General features: G+C 50.7%; 1 protein-coding gene across 1 annotated transcript; it reads left to right on the top strand.

Moving 5' to 3' along the window:
- Positions 1-575: 575 nt before the first annotated feature.
- HDAC3 (histone deacetylase 3) lies at positions 576-13,434 on the top strand. The gene is made up of 15 exons (XM_057413681.1): positions 576-710; positions 948-1,030; positions 4,640-4,782; positions 6,455-6,536; positions 7,439-7,495; positions 7,587-7,642; positions 9,477-9,610; positions 9,884-9,964; positions 10,050-10,123; positions 10,335-10,399; positions 11,127-11,216; positions 11,329-11,387; positions 11,746-11,825; positions 12,197-12,354; positions 12,624-13,434. The coding sequence occupies exons 1-15, from the start codon at positions 656-658 to the stop codon at positions 12,691-12,693; spliced, it is 1,287 nt and encodes a 428-aa protein (XP_057269664.1). The 5' UTR covers positions 576-655; the 3' UTR covers positions 12,694-13,434.
- Positions 13,435-15,147: the final 1,713 nt, after the last annotated feature.

The following is a 15,147-nucleotide window of genomic DNA, read 5'->3' as shown; positions in this document are numbered from 1 at the left end:
ACTGTGCCTCGGCTGGTGGGCTGAAGCAGCTGGGGGTGACTGGGAGACAAGTGGGGGTAACTGGTGGGCAACTGGGAGTGATTGGGGGGCCAGCTGTAGGGCTACAGAAGAGAATCCAGGGGGCAACTGCTATCAGCTTGGAGTAACTGGGGGCAGCTGGGAGTGACTGGGGTGGCTATAGGGCTACAGAAAAGAATCCAGTGGGCAATTGGGATCAGCGAGGGGTGCCTGGGGGCAGCTAGAGGTGACTGGGGAGCAGATACAGGGTTATGGGAGAGGATCCAGCAGGCAGCTGGGGTAATGGGCGGTAGCTGGGAGTGACTGGGGGCAGCTGGGGGCAGCGAGGTGAGACTGGGGTGCAACTCGACGTAACCGGTGAGCATCTGGAAGTGCTTGGTGGCACCTGTAGGGCTACAGCGGCCAACTGTGGTCAGCCGGGGGTAAGCGCGCAGCGGGCAGGGTGACTGGGGTCGGCACTAGGACCGCGCAGCGGGCAGCAGCGACCGCCCCTAGCCCCGCCCCTAGCCCTGCCCCTAGCCCCGCTCCTAGCCCCGCCCCTGGCCCGCAATTAAGCGCGCTCAGGGAGGTGGGGGCTGACGGCGCGGCGTGATGACGTCGTCCGGAGCGCGCCGCGGCGGGTCTCGGCTTCTCCGCCATGGCGAAGACCGTGGCCTATTTCTACGACCCGGACGTGGGCAACTTCCACTATGGTGCGGGCCGGGCCGGGCCGGGCCAGAGGCAGCCGGGGCCGGGCGACGGAGGGGCCGCGCTGGGGCTGGGGCCTGGGCCTGGGTCTGGGTCTGGGTCTGGGTCTGGGTCTGTCTTGGCGCGGGGCGGGGCTGTGGCCTAGCCCGGCCTGGGGCCGGTCCCCTCACCCGGCACGGCCCCGGTGTGTGCGGAGCGGCCGCCGTCCCCCGGCGGTGACTCCCCGTGTGTTTCCCATTCAGGAGCCGGGCACCCCATGAAGCCGCACCGCCTGGCGCTCACCCACAGCCTGGTCCTGCACTACGGGCTCTACAAGAAGATGATCGTAAGCAGCGGGGCCGCTCCTGGGGCTGGGCGCGGCGACGGGGGGTGCGGCGGGCGGCTCTGGGCAGGCAGGCGCCACAGGTGGTGTCCGTGCTCCAGCACGCGTGGAGGGTGATGGAGCGCTGTGCTCTCACCCGCCTGCTTGAGCTGTGGCCTCCGTGGTAGGGCTTGGCCCATGTTTGTAGGTTCTTCACAGCTTTCCTGTGGTGCTGCTTGTCCTGCAGCTCCACTCTGGCGCAGCAGGTAATGGAGTTGTTACGGACAAGGCTTTGAGCAGTCCCTGAGCCCCCACTGTGCCATCCAGCACTGATCTGAAAGGTCCCATCGTTAGTGGTCAATGTCTTGTTCAAGAGTGTCTGAAGCTGCAGCAGGGCTGCTCTGTGATATTCCTGTATCTGTAGCACCTTCTTGGGTTGACCCAGTGAGCGCTGTGGACTGTGTGATCATAGAACAGTTAAAGCTGAAAAAAAACCAAGCCCTCGAGGGTTCCTTATTCACCTTGATGCTGTAATGGGGTTCACTAATCCCATCTCGCATCTGATCGCTGAGTGCCCAACCTGCTCTTCAATGCTTTGTTGCCCAGCCAGCTCCAACAGCCGAGGCCAGTGGGTTGTTAGTGTTGGCCTGACAGAACGTAGTCAGCGTAGAGTGATAGTCAAAAAGCAAACTTGTCATCTTCTAAGAAATGATCTACTTTGGGGATAATGGTGTATAACCATGAATGTGTTGAAGCCCTTTCTGACATCTGTTTGATTTCACTTGGCACAGGCAGGGTTGAACCATGCACTTTTCCCTAGAATCCTTGTTCCCTTTTCTGCCCCTTCTTGCAGAACAGAGCAAATGAAAAGCTCTCAGGAGCACAGGGCATGTAACTTAATGCCTCACAATACATCAGGGCAGGAATGATGAAAGTCTTCTACAGGTCTGGCCCTATTGAGGTGGCTTTTGTGCATTTTGATGTGCAGAACATGCCACCTGCAGCTGCTGATTGTCTTGGGGCAGCTTCTTCAGTCTCTTGTGGGTTTGTTCTCACTTTCAGTGAGCTGTTTTGAACCATTGAGTGATTTAATTCTTGGCTGGCCGGTTTCTAGGCAGTGCTAGCTGATCCAGAGGCTGGGTGTAGCTGCTGCCTATTGTCTGTGATGTGTTTGAGCCCTGGGGGAGAGCCTGTGTCCAGAATGTTCCTCCTGTTGTAAACAGGCACTTTTGGGTTTATGTACATATATGTATTTATATATGTACATACATGGGCACACACAGTCATGCATTTACAGTGTCTTTTCATGGGAAGTACCCTGCTAAAGAAGGTAAGCACTTCCGTCACAGTCATCATTGTGCATAGCTGGCAAATGGGGAGGGGAGATGAAAGAAGGGCACAAATGCACCATTACTCTGATCTGTGAGGCTTGTTAAGACTTTCCTATGTCCTTCCTCTTTCCCGCGTGTTCCTCACCCTTCTGCAATCAGGTTCTACTTCTTGTGGTCCTCTGCAAACTAGCAGCTTCCCTTGTTACTCGTGAGTCTGAACAGGGATGCCCCATCCCTGGCAGTGTTCAAGGCCAGGCTGGACAGGGCTTGGAGCAACCTGCTGTAGTGGAAGATGTCCCTGCCCATGGCAGGGGATTGGAACTGGATGAGCTTTAAGGGTCCTTCTAACCCAAATCATTTTATGGTTCTATGATAACTGGCTGACCTTGGAGGTTAGACTGCAGTTTGTGCTCTCAAAATGATTGTAGAACTCAATCCTGAGTTGTTTGCAATTGTAGATTGCAAGGAACTGGTAATAGTTGGGCTTGTTCTGAGGCTGTAGAGAAGAAAATGCAAACAGGATGTCTCGGTGCTGTGTTTTCACACCTGCAGCAGCATGCCTTAGTACTAAGTTGTGAGCTGCTGTGAAAATGTGATTGTGCAGAGCTGCCAGACAGAAATGTGTCACTTCCAGTCCCCTCCAACAGCTCCACATCCTTCTTATGCCATCTTAAAGCTGAAAACCACAGAGGAAACTACCTCCTGAACAGTTACTGGGAAAGTAATGAGCAAATAAAAGCAGGGATTGTGGTCAGCTGTGACTATAAAAAGTCCTGTTAAGGTTGTGTTGTGGTTACATCATTGTGACTTCTCTGCCTCCTCCAAATAAAAGGCTGCCATCCTGTCAAGCTGGGTTTGCCTCTTTCCACCTTTCCCAGCTTCCCTGTGGCTGTGGTGGTGCAGGAATGCAGTGAACTTGCAGGTAAACTTAAACAGGGGAAGTTCAGGTTAGATATAAGGAAGAAGCTCTTCCATGTGAGGGTGCTGAGGCGCTGGCACAGGGTGCCCAGAGAAGCTGTGGCTGCCCCATCCCTGGCAGTGTTCAAGGCCAGGCGGGACACAGGGGCTTGGAGCAAGCTGCTCAAGTGGAAGGTGTCCCTGCCCGTAGCAGGGGTTGGAACTGGATGAGCTTTAAGGCTCTTTCCAATCCAAACCATTTTGTGATTGCTGGGAGCAGGATGAAGGGTGGAAGGAGGCAGGTTGTTTGCCAGCAGCTGAGCCTGTCTTGAAGCTTTTGGTCTTCCCCCCATTTCCCTTTCTGCTTTGATTCACACATCCCTACTTTTTGTTCTCCAAGAGAGCCTCTAGATATCTTTCAGAACTATTTCTTTTCCATTATGACTTTAGCTTTGGGTTTGGTCTTGTTTGATTTAATCAACCATCAGGCTTTCTGGAGCCCTTATGGGGTCAGGAAGGCTGCAGCGGCTCCTTCAGCAGCTGCACTACAGGCTCATGCTGTGAATTGCTTCATCTTCCTTCTTTGAGTTGTCAGAGGCAGCAGCCTCTGAGAAACACCAAACCCTACACATCCATGTGGAAAATTCCATTACCGCACGCCGATGGGATCAGGAAAGGAGATGATCAGTTTGTTCTGTCTCTGAAAACTAACATTCTCCTCCTTAGCCCAGGAAACAGGTACCTTGGTGCAGCTGCCCTCACAAATTTTCCCTTTGGACACAAGCTCGTGCACTTACATTTTCCTCATGTTCCACTTTTTCTGTAAAGGGCCTTCTTTAATTAAAGATAAATTGGGGAGCACATAAAAGCTCTCTTGTTGATTTTAGTGCAACTCAAATTGCTTCTTGCCAGGTATGTGGTGTTAATTTTTAACTCCCTGTATATTGAGGTATGTGCTTTAAGTGCCAAACTGGCAAGTCCATATTGTCACAAGGGCTTGAATTTGGATCCATCCACTTCCCTGAGCATTTTTTGCCAGCTTTCCTAAGAAAACAAAGCTTGTGCAACTCTTCCATCTGTCTGTGAGCTTTCTGCAAGTGACTTTGGAACCTCTCAGTCCACTGCAGGCAATTCCAATGGAGGGACCGAAACTGCCCTTATGTCAAGGACTTAAAATTGTGTGAAAGCTGGTAAATAGTGCCCCCATCAAAGAGAAAGCTTGGTAGGAAAACAGGCTTTGTGGAACTCATTGAACTTAAATGAACAGAGATGTCAGGAAGCCAGTGTACTGGGATGGGTTTTGATATATCACATGCAGGTTGTTTGTCTATTAGCGTGAGACTTCTCACAGCCAAAGCAAACCCAAGTTTGGATGGGAAATAAGTCTTGCCTTTCTCTCTTGCAGGTTTTCAAACCATACCAGGCATCCCAGCATGACATGTGCCGATTCCACTCCGAGGACTACATAGACTTCCTGCAGAGAGTGAGTCCCAACAACATGCAGGGGTTCACCAAGAGCCTCAACGCCTTCAACGTGGGAGACGACTGGTGAGTGCTCTGTGTCTTCTCCACAGTCACAAATGGGGTGCTTGTACATGGCTATGTCCAGAGAACCCATTTAGGATGTCCTATTTCTTTCTTGGTTATGACCAGGATGAGGTTTGTGTCCCTCTTGTGTGTCTCGGATTACTAGAACCTCCTCAATTCCTTTCACTTCTCCTTAGCTCTTGCAGTCTTCCTTTTTAGATCTACATTTAGGTTGTAAGCTTGTTGCATTAGAGATGATATTTCTGCTTGCTCTTGCAGAGCATCAGTTCTTGAACATGCTATCTCTTTTAATAATTTCCTGCCCTTTTAGCCACCTTAATATATGCATGTTAAGTTCAAGGCAGCTTTGAGAGCCTGAGTTTTGGGTAGAACTAGGAGGTACTCATGCTTCTGTACAAAATTACGTGAGATCTTGTTGAGAACATTCTGTACCAGCCTTTAATGCTTGTGAGAGATGAAACTTGAAAGAAATGTGTGGAAGAGCTCTGTGGGTGACTGAGGAAATGGCAATATGCCTTGCCTGGTTGAGGATTATAAGGGCTGTCTGTAAGATTGTTCTTATGTATTCTGTGGAGGGGAAAGCTTGTAAGTATCATGGGAGGAGTGTGGGGTTTAATATTTAGGCTGAGAATAAAAAGACTGTTCTGTGACCTTGCTGCTCTGATGATCAAAGACCATCTTAACAGAAATGAAAGGGGAAATAAGACCCTGTGGTCTTTGAGCCATCGCTTGACCGTGAATGAAATGTGGGACACTGTCAGCCAGCTGGTGACACAGGGGCTGCATGTCCTGTGCTTCTGTACTCTCCCAGTGCCTGGGCTGGCTCTGCATGGTGGGATAGATCAGGCCTTAGTGCTGTCATAAAAGCTGTGTTCAACATGACCCAGCAGTAGGCACTTGCAGCCCAGAAAGCCAACCGTGTCCATGGAGAGGGGCTTTGAACAAGGGCCTGTAGGGGTGGGACAGGGGGGAATGTCTTTAACCTGCCAGTAGAGATTAAGATCAGCTCTCAGGCAGAAGCTCTTCCCTGTGAGGGTGCTGAGGCGCTGGCACAGGGTGCCCAGAGGAGCTGTGGCTGCCCCATCCCTGGCAGTGTTCAAGGCCAGGTTGGACACAGGGGCTTGGAGCAAGCTGCTCTGGTGGGAGATGTCCCTGCCCGTGGCAGGGGGTTTGGAACTGAATGAGCTTTAAGGTCCCTTCCAACCCAAACTATTCTAGGTTCATCCCCAGTTGCAGTGTATGGCATGCAGGGCTGTGTGCCTGGAAGCAGAGTGGGGGCAGGATCTTCTAGATACAGCCATGGGGGAGATAGTGTAGGAGCAGACCAGCCCTACCCTCTCCTCAGCATCTCTCATCATGTCCCAGATCTGGGCCCATGTCAGCAGGGCTGCAGGACAGGCTCCAGCATGGTTGTGAGCAGGGAAGCCTTGTCAGGGCTGGCTTGCAAGCTTTGTTACTGTCAAACTCAGAGTTTCCCTTTGTGTTTGCGGCTGGATTGCTCCGTGCTGGCTTTCAGTGTGTTATAAGCAGGGTCAGAGTGATTCCAAATTAATTGTTCCACAGAGAGTGAATCGTGATCGTGCTCAGGTGATGTCCCTGGACAGTTTTATTCCTGGCTTTGTTCTGGAGAACAAAGTGATGTCCTGTGTTTGAATCATGGTTTCTTTTCCAGCCCAGTGTTTCCAGGCCTCTTTGAATTTTGCTCTCGCTACACTGGGGCCTCCCTGCAGGGAGCAACACAGCTGAACAACAAGGTAACCGAGCTGCTGGCCTTATCTTTTGAAACACCATCATAAAAGCCAACTGTTTAATTTAAGGAGAACCTTCTGGCTTTGTTAGGTAAAGCAGCATAGCCAGCAGTGCTGTGCTGCAGTGTGAATACCTAGTGCTGCAGGACTATTGAGCTTAAGAATGTTCCTATACTGTCAGAGGCAACCATTCAGCAGATGTTTAATCTGAATGAAGTCAGAGGATACTGATGCTGCACATACTAAAACCATAAAGTTCTCTTAGCACTGTGGAATGAATCTGGAATCCTCATTGAAACTGGCTGCTGAGAGACCAAGGGTGCTGCTAGGTCTGTGCTATGGGCATGCACTGAATGAGCCCACACAGAAGGTCTGAAGAAGAGGGTCACTCAGGAGTGTATGAAAAAGTAATCTACATATGTGTGAGTCGGAGACTGAGAAAGGTCTGATGAGAGGGAAGAGCAAGTGCAGGAACAAACTGTATGGGCCTGGTGCTGGCTAGGGAGGGAGCAGTGGTGCTGGGAGAGGATCGTCTGTGCTCTAGCAGGGAATGTAGAGCACAGGGCTAATCCAGTACAGATGTGGTATAGCCAAAACCAGTTACCCTGGGGATGGTGAGGTACTGGCACAGGGTGCCCAGGGAAGCTGTGGCTGCCCCATCCCTGGCAGTGTTCAAAGCCAGGTTGGACACAGGGGCTTGGAGCAAGCTGCTCTAGTGGAAGGTGTCCCTGCCCGGGGCAGGGCTCTGGAATTGGGTGAGCTTTAATGTCCCTTCCAGCTCAAGCTATCTTCCATAGGCAAAGGAAATGCCAGAATGGTGTTTGTGTGCCACAGGGCTGGGCAGATTGAAGTGGGTGCAAGGTTGTTGTTACCACATTGTCACCTGAAACTTACCTTTCCTTTCCTAGATCTGTGACATTGCAATAAACTGGGCAGGGGGCCTGCATCATGCGAAGAAGTTTGAGGTAATGAGGCAATTGTGTGTATTCCTGACTTGTTGAGGCCCTAGCTCCGTGTTGATCCTGTTCTAATGCTGTTCTGTTTTCTGTCTTACAGGCTTCCGGGTTTTGTTATGTTAACGACATAGTTATTGGCATCCTGGAGCTGCTCAAGTAAGGACTTGGGGCAAGTGCAGTCCTGTCCTGGTTGGCTGTAGTTTCCCTTTTCTCTGCTCCCCTTTTCATTTGCCTTTCTAGTATCCAGGAAGGCCAGCAAACAACTCAGTTGTTGTCCTGGCCTCTTAGGATGTAGGAAGTGGGGCTTGAGAATTGCAATACCTGACTCCAGTTTCACTGCATGCAGGTTAAGAGATACAAAAGAGGTCTTCAGTTCCATTTCTCATCCATCTGTGAAATGCTCATTTCAGGGTCTCCTGACTCTCAGCATTTTGGCCACAGTGAGCCTCTTGTAGGTAAATGCATATTATGGCTCACAGGAGGCAGGTAAATGACTCCAATCTACCTTGTTTTGCTTGAGTGGCTTCCGAACATGATTTGAGCAACACATGGATGACCAAAGGACGCTTTGAGTAGAAAAGAGATTTCTTTTTAGAAATTGAAAAATAAATTCAGAGTGGAAGAGTTACAGAAACACCTCCAGCTTTTTGAATAATCTGGTTTCTAAATTACTTTTTTCTTGTTTGTACTTTCCAATGCCCTTCTTGCCCCTGAATCTGAGACAAGATATTACAGAATTAAAAAAGATTTGGGTTGACCAGACAGCAATTACATGACTGGTGACAAGTCTGCTCGCTCTTGAAGTCAGATGCATGGGATGTACTGGGGTGTCCTGTACCTCTTTCCTCTCTTCCAGTCTTCCTGCTCTGTGCTTCTAACCTCAGGTCTTCACTGTGAATCTCTGTGCACCCACTTTCTAGTTTCATGTGAGTCCCATACACTGGAGGCTTCAAGTACAGCCCAGTTACCCCTTACAGGAGATTACCACAGAATCCCAGACTGGTTTGAGTTAGAGGAGACCTTAAAGGTCATCCAGTTCCAACACCTTCCACTAGAGCAGCTTGCTCCAAGCCCCTCTGTCCAACCTGCCCTTGAACACTGCCAGGGATGGGGCAGCCACAGCTTCTCTGGGCACTGCCTCAGCACCCTCACAGGGAAGAGCTTCTGCCTAAGAGCTCATCTCAGTCTCCCCTCTGGCAGGTTAAAGCCATTTCCCTTGGCCTGTCCCTACAGGCCCTTGTCCAAAGCCCCTCTCCAGGTTTCCTGTAGCCCCCTTAGGTACTGGCGCTGCTCTAAGGTCTCCCCTTAAGGAGCTTTCTCGTCAGGCTGAACCAGCCCAGCTATCTGAGCCTGTCTCTGGAACAGAGGTGTGTTTGACCATTACCCTAATGCATTTACTTGTGATGATCTCCCCTTCTCCATCCTGTCTCTGTAACCCAGCAGGCTTCTTCTCCAGTAAATTTAGTATAGTCTGGTGTTCTTGGTGCTCACCAGCTGGGGCATATTGCTGCCAGTTCTCTGGGACATGGAGGAAGTAAGTATTCAGCCTCCTCCTTGGCTAGCCTGCCTTTCCTGATATGATTAAAAAGTGTTGGAGCTCTTAATAATTTAGTAATGGCATCTTGCTTGTAGAGGGAACCAAAGCCTGCAACCCATGGCACAGGGGTTGGAACCAAGTGATCTTTTTAAGGTCCCTTCCAAACCGAACCATTCTGTGATTCTATGATTCTATAAAATAGGTTCTCTGTGTTTCCCAAGACATTTCTGGCCTCATCTGAAAACCTTTAATACCTATTTCCAAGCACATAAGTAAATGTTTTAGCAGTGGGATATGTTTGACTCTAAATGTCTCATACTGAGTTTTGGCAAGTGGCTTATGGGTGGATGTTGCTGGTGGTGGTCAGAGTATCAGGTGATGCTGAGGCATGGGGGGAGCAGTGAGGTTGGCTGTGGAGCAGACAGTAATGCCATTTCCTCCTGTGTTCAACAGGTATCACCCACGTGTGCTGTACATTGATATCGATATCCATCATGGAGATGGGGTGCAGGAGGCTTTCTACTTGACAGACCGTGTCATGACAGTGTCATTTCATAAATATGGGAACTATTTCTTTCCTGGTACAGGTAGGTATTTTTCCCTTATAGTGTGAACCTGGCCTCACTTCAGAATCCTTTGGAAGCTCTGCTGGAGTATAAAAGTGTAAAACCATGAAATGAGAGCTGCAGGGAGAAATGATGGAAGAGGGCATGGAAAAGCAATCACAGAGGAGCAGAAGTGTAGTCTTTTGTTAAAAAGAGATCCTAGCTAGGTTAAGAGATCTCAGCCCAGACCAGATCTAGCCTTCCCACACCTCTGAAGCTTCAGAGCTGTTGTGACTCCTGTTTTTCCCTGGCCAGGTGACATGTATGAAGTTGGCGCAGAGAGCGGGCGTTACTATTGTCTCAATGTGCCTCTGCGGGATGGCATTGATGACCAAAGTAGGTGTTTCCTGCCCTTTCCCCATGCCAAGGTGTTTGCTGGTTCTTCTCCAGAGCCAAGCCAAATCTACCTTTCTCTCCACAGGTTATAAACACCTCTTCCAGCCAGTCATTAACCAGGTGGTAGATTACTATCAGCCCACCTGCATAGTGCTGCAGGTAAGAAAGTGTATTCATCCCTTTGAGGTTGGAGTGGGCTGCTATCAATGTGTTACCTCCTGTTCCTGGGGAGTTAGGGTTGGTGTGTCCTGGCAAAGCTGCTGTCCCTACCCTCTGGTGAATAAGGATGGACAAGGGGTGGGAATGCTGTTGTGTCTGGAAAGCAATGCCTCTGTAGCAAGAACATGGTTGTTCTTTTTCTGCTCCCCAGTGTGGTGCTGATTCTCTGGGTTGTGACCGTTTGGGTTGTTTTAACCTCAGTATCAGAGGACATGGGTAAGTACAGCAGGGCTGGGGCACAGCAGGTGGTTGAAAGACCATCCTTTAGTGTAAGGGGCTCTCCTGAGTCCTATGCTGTAAGGATTGAGCTTTGACTTCAGCCTTCCAGCAGGGTTTTGGGCTTTTTTTAACTCTGGTGTGACAGGAGGGAGTCTCAGAATGAGGCTTCATAGAAGGTGCTGGCTCACAGAGTAGCACATGGTTCAGGCTGCCTAGGTGGAAGCACATGGTTCAGGCTGCCTAGGTGGAAGCCCTGAACTTGGGTGTATCATACCAGCCATGGTGATAGTGGGACCTAGCTGTGTGTGCTTGCAGCCCAGAACACCCCATGTACTGGGCTGTACCCCCTGAGCGTGAGCAGCAGGTCAGGGAGGGGATTCTCTCCTCTCCTGTGCGCTGAGGAGACTGAGATGAGCTCTTAGGCAGAAGCTCTTCCCTGTGAGGGTGCTGAGGCGCTGGCACAGGGTGCCCAGAGAAGCTGTGGCTGCCCCATCCCTGGCAGTGTTCAAGGCCAGGTTGGACACAGGGGCTTGGAGCAAGCTGCTCTAGTGGAAGGTGTCCCTGCCTGTGGCTGGGGCTTGGAGCTGAATGAGCTTTAAGGTCCCTTCCAACCCAAACCATTGTAGGATTCTATGTAGTGGTGTTTTAGTGTGTAGTGACATTTCTGACATATGGATGTGTGCTGCCATCAACAGCTCTGGCATTTTTCTTTTGGGGTTTGTAGGGAGTGTGTGGAGTATGTGAAGAGCTTCAACATCCCCTTGCTGGTGCTGGGAGGAGGTGGTTACACAGTCCGCAATGTGGCACGTTGTTGGTGAGTCTCTCCTCTGCTTGTTGAGGGTCGCTGGATAAGCAGTTGCTGTGGGCTGTGTCCCTTCATGCACCGTGTAGCTTTCTCTGGACTGAGCTTATCTTCCTGTTTCCAGGACTTACGAAACATCATTGCTTGTCGATGAAGCCATTAGTGAAGAGCTCCCTTACAGTGGTAAGTTGGAGTTTTGTGTTTTCCTCATGAGCTAAGCTATTTGTTACATCAGCTTAATTAACACTTCTGGTCTGCATTGACCAGAGACAGAAGGATGAAAGAGGCCTTGGTTGTCTTCTACCACCCACTTCGCTGGGCAGACACACCATTACTGTCATGTATCATTTAATCCAGATTGTTTCCTTCTTAGTGACCTGAGTGTTTCTTTTACTGGCTGTTTGATACAATTCCTTGTGGATGCAGAGCTATAAATCGCTCTGATTTTTAGGGTCTGGACCCTCCTAGCATGGTGGGAGTGAGCTCTGCTCTCCGCAGAGCACTCTGGGCTCTGTGCTGTAACTCTCTCATTCCATCACAGAGTACTTTGAATACTTTGCTCCAGACTTCACCCTTCATCCTGATGTCAGTACAAGGATTGAAAATCAGAACTCCAGGCAGGTAAGTCCTTGCAGCCTTATTGCAGGAGTAGAGGGTAGTAGCAAAACCCTGGGGTTGATGCTGTGCCCTGTAAAACCAGGTAGAGGTTTCCAGGCAAGGAATTCTTGTGGAGTTGCAGACTGACCAAGAACAAGTAGAACCTTTCTTTTGGGATGTCAGGCAGTCTCCCAGCATTTGAAAGCCTTGCTGGGTTGCCTGTTCTATGTGTGTGAGTTTCAGTGACTGAATTAACTCCTTCCTCCATCTGCCCTGATAAACAGTTTCTTGCATGCTTTTGCTTCTCATGGCCACCACACAGGTGATGCAGGCAGGTAGCAGTGGTTGATGCACACTGCCAGATCTCACTGTGGTCATCCCTTTTTCCTATATAGTACTTGGATCAGATCAGGCAGACAATATTTGAGAACCTGAAGATGCTGAACCATGCTCCCAGCGTACAGATCCATGATGTCCCTTCTGACTTGCTCAGCTACGATCGGACAGATGAGCCTGATCCAGAGGAAAGAGGCTCTGAGGAAAACTACAGCAGGTACCAGATCCTGTTCTGGAAAACGGGACTTCCCTTCCTGTCCTGATACACTGGAGACCATCTGTTTCCTAGAACAGATACTAAATCATTTCCAAATCTCTGGTTTTATCCAGAGAGCCTCTATCCAGAAATGTGTAATCTCCTCACACAGCATGTTATGGGGTATCTGGGTGCAGGGCATCTCCTGATCTTCAGTAGTGGAAGGCATTCTCTTGTGGCCTCCAGGGTGCCAGGGCTCTCCTTGCTGATGGTGATTGTCTCTCCCCCAGGCCTGAAGCTGCCAATGAGTTCTATGATGGTGACCACGATAACGACAAAGAGAGTGACGTTGAGATCTGAGAGCTCTGCTGTGGGGCAATGGACTGTGGGGGGTCCCACATTGGACATGGGTGCTTGGAGCAGGTAACTGGAGCAGGACCCAGTTAGCCTTCCCTTTGAATTTGATTGTATGGGGTGGCAGTGCAGAAACAACAGCACTGCAGGCTTCTGCTACCTGGAGAGGCAGAGAGCAGGAAAACGTGTTCCTTCCTTTCTACTGTGTTACGGTTCCAGTTGTCACTGCTCTGGGATATGGGAACTCGAGTAGCACTCTATCTGTACTGTGTTCTGGCTGCAGCTGTGCAGCTGCCTTCAGAGCCTGACCCATGGTGGTTCCTTCACCTCATATAACTCCCATGCAGGCTCCTGCCAGCAGCATGGAGCTGGAGTGGTTGTGCCTACGATCTCTGCCTCTCTTCTGCAGCAGCACCTGATACATCCTGCCCTCCCCAGCCCTCTATTTAGGTACCCAGTTGCCTGTCCTCAAGCCTGCACTGAAAGCTGCTTCCTGATGTCCCTCCTAACCATCCGATGCTCCACAGCTCAAGGAAAACTGTTCAAGAAGACAAGGCCAGTTGTGGGATTAGGGGTTGGGAGAGTCCCTGGGACAGGGAGCAGCTTGATGGAGCAGGATGGAGGAATGGATGCAGGGCATAGTCTCGTTCCTCCTGTCTCCTTCCCCCACTCAGTTTTTGTGTTCCAAATGAGTACTGCAATACTTTGAGTTGGACCTAACTTCCCTGTTCTGTATTCAAGAGGCTAAAATCACTGAGGCAGAGGTTTGGCTGTTGTACTTGTCAGTACCTTGCACCTCTAATACAGCTTCCAACTGTGTTGTCCGAGGTCACACATGGCCCTTCTGCACGTTAGCAAGCGATTTGGGCTGCTTGCTCAGAGTGGAAACCATTCCCTCTTCACTGTAAGATGTTACTCTGCTTATGGGTGAGGGAAGCTGCTTCCTCCAGGGTCTGCCTACTTGCCCTCACACAGCAGAGATTTCCCTTGGCCATCCCTCAGATCCCAGACTTTGCTGCTCCTCCTCCCAAATCACCTGGTACCTGGTTTGGAGTGTGTTTGGGGAGGCGGGAGGGCTTTAGCCTCTGTACTGTTCTGGTTGTTTACTGACGTCTTTAAACATTAAAAAGAGGCAGTATTTTTCTTACCTGATCTGTTGTTTGTCTGTTTAATGCTCACACCCTTGGCTCCTGTCCTCAAGACTGAGAACATGAGACTCGTCCTCAGCAGGGTAGTGTCTGAACATGAGGGCTATAAACCCGTGAGTGTTGGAGGGGGTATCTCCAAATGTTAGGGGAGCATCAAATGAAACTAGAAAGGGGCCAGCTTAAAAAGGAGATTGCTTTGCACACATGAAGGTGAGCTGTGCAAGCTTTTGTCACCAGATAATGTGAATGTGGCTTCAGAAAGGACTTGGGGACAGGGAAATCAAGGCTGTTGATACAGAGACACTTCTGGATTCAGGTTGGTGGTGGCTGGGTGAGTGCTCTGGGGAAGCATGGCTGCATGCTTGCCCTGTGCTTGTACCATTCCTGCCTTTGTCATTTGGTTACTGCAGGGTGGGCATAGGGCTAGATGAGCCTTTAAGCTCTAAGATCCCTTCCAACCCAAACTGTGCTAAGGCTCTATGAGACAGGACTTGGCAACGAGTTTCCTCCTGGGACAGAATTACTCTGCATGAAGGAAAACACACAGGGGCTGTTTGAAGCTTCGTGTTGCTGTGCTGTGACCTGCAGGTCTGTAGGACAGGTACGGTGGCACTGGGGGGGGTTCTGCTTTTGTCCCGTTGGAGCTGCTCTTTCCCTTCCAGGCAGGTCTCCCTGCAATCCGGGTCACGATGCAGAGCTGCCTTTGGACACCAGGTGGCAGATGGACCTCTTGCTGTGTATGGAGGCTCTGTGTCCTGCTGCTGCCTGTGCTTCCAGCCCTGGTGGGAGCCTGACTGGGGGACTTCAGACCTGGAGGAGGGATATGGGGGGAGGCCAGAGTCCTGGCTGTGCTCTGGGAGAGCTCAGGGAGACTCCAGTGTGATGCAGCTGCTGCAGGGTGCATCAGAGGCAGGGGATCAATTCGGGCCTACCCCATTTCAGGTTAAAATCGGTGCCCCTTGGTTAATAAACTGAGCTCAGGGTTATCTGCAGGCCAGGCAAAGCTTCTGCTCTCCCCAGTCCCACTGCAGCCAGAAGGGTGAACCAGGAGCCCACTAGAAGCATTCCTTCTGCCTGGGAAGGAATGAGGGAGTCAAAGTGCAGGTAGGACAAATAAATCACAGAATCCCAGACTGGTTTGGGTTGGAAGGGACCTTAAAGCTCACCCAGCTCCAACCCCTGCCACGGGCAGGGACACCTTCCACTAGAGCAGCTTGCTCCAAGCCCCTGTCTCCAAGCCGGCCTTGAACACTGCCAGGGATGGGGCAGCCACAGCTTCTCTGGGCACCCTGTGCCAGCGCCTCAGCACCCT

This window comes from Pezoporus wallicus, unplaced genomic scaffold (assembly GCF_028554395.1).
Source record: "Pezoporus wallicus isolate ANWC-B61680 ecotype Strahan unplaced genomic scaffold, APGP_CSIRO_Pwel_v1 contig_11153, whole genome shotgun sequence".
NCBI lineage: Eukaryota > Metazoa > Chordata > Aves > Psittaciformes > Psittacidae > Pezoporus > Pezoporus wallicus.
This window is presented reverse-complemented; position numbering and strand designations above follow the sequence as displayed.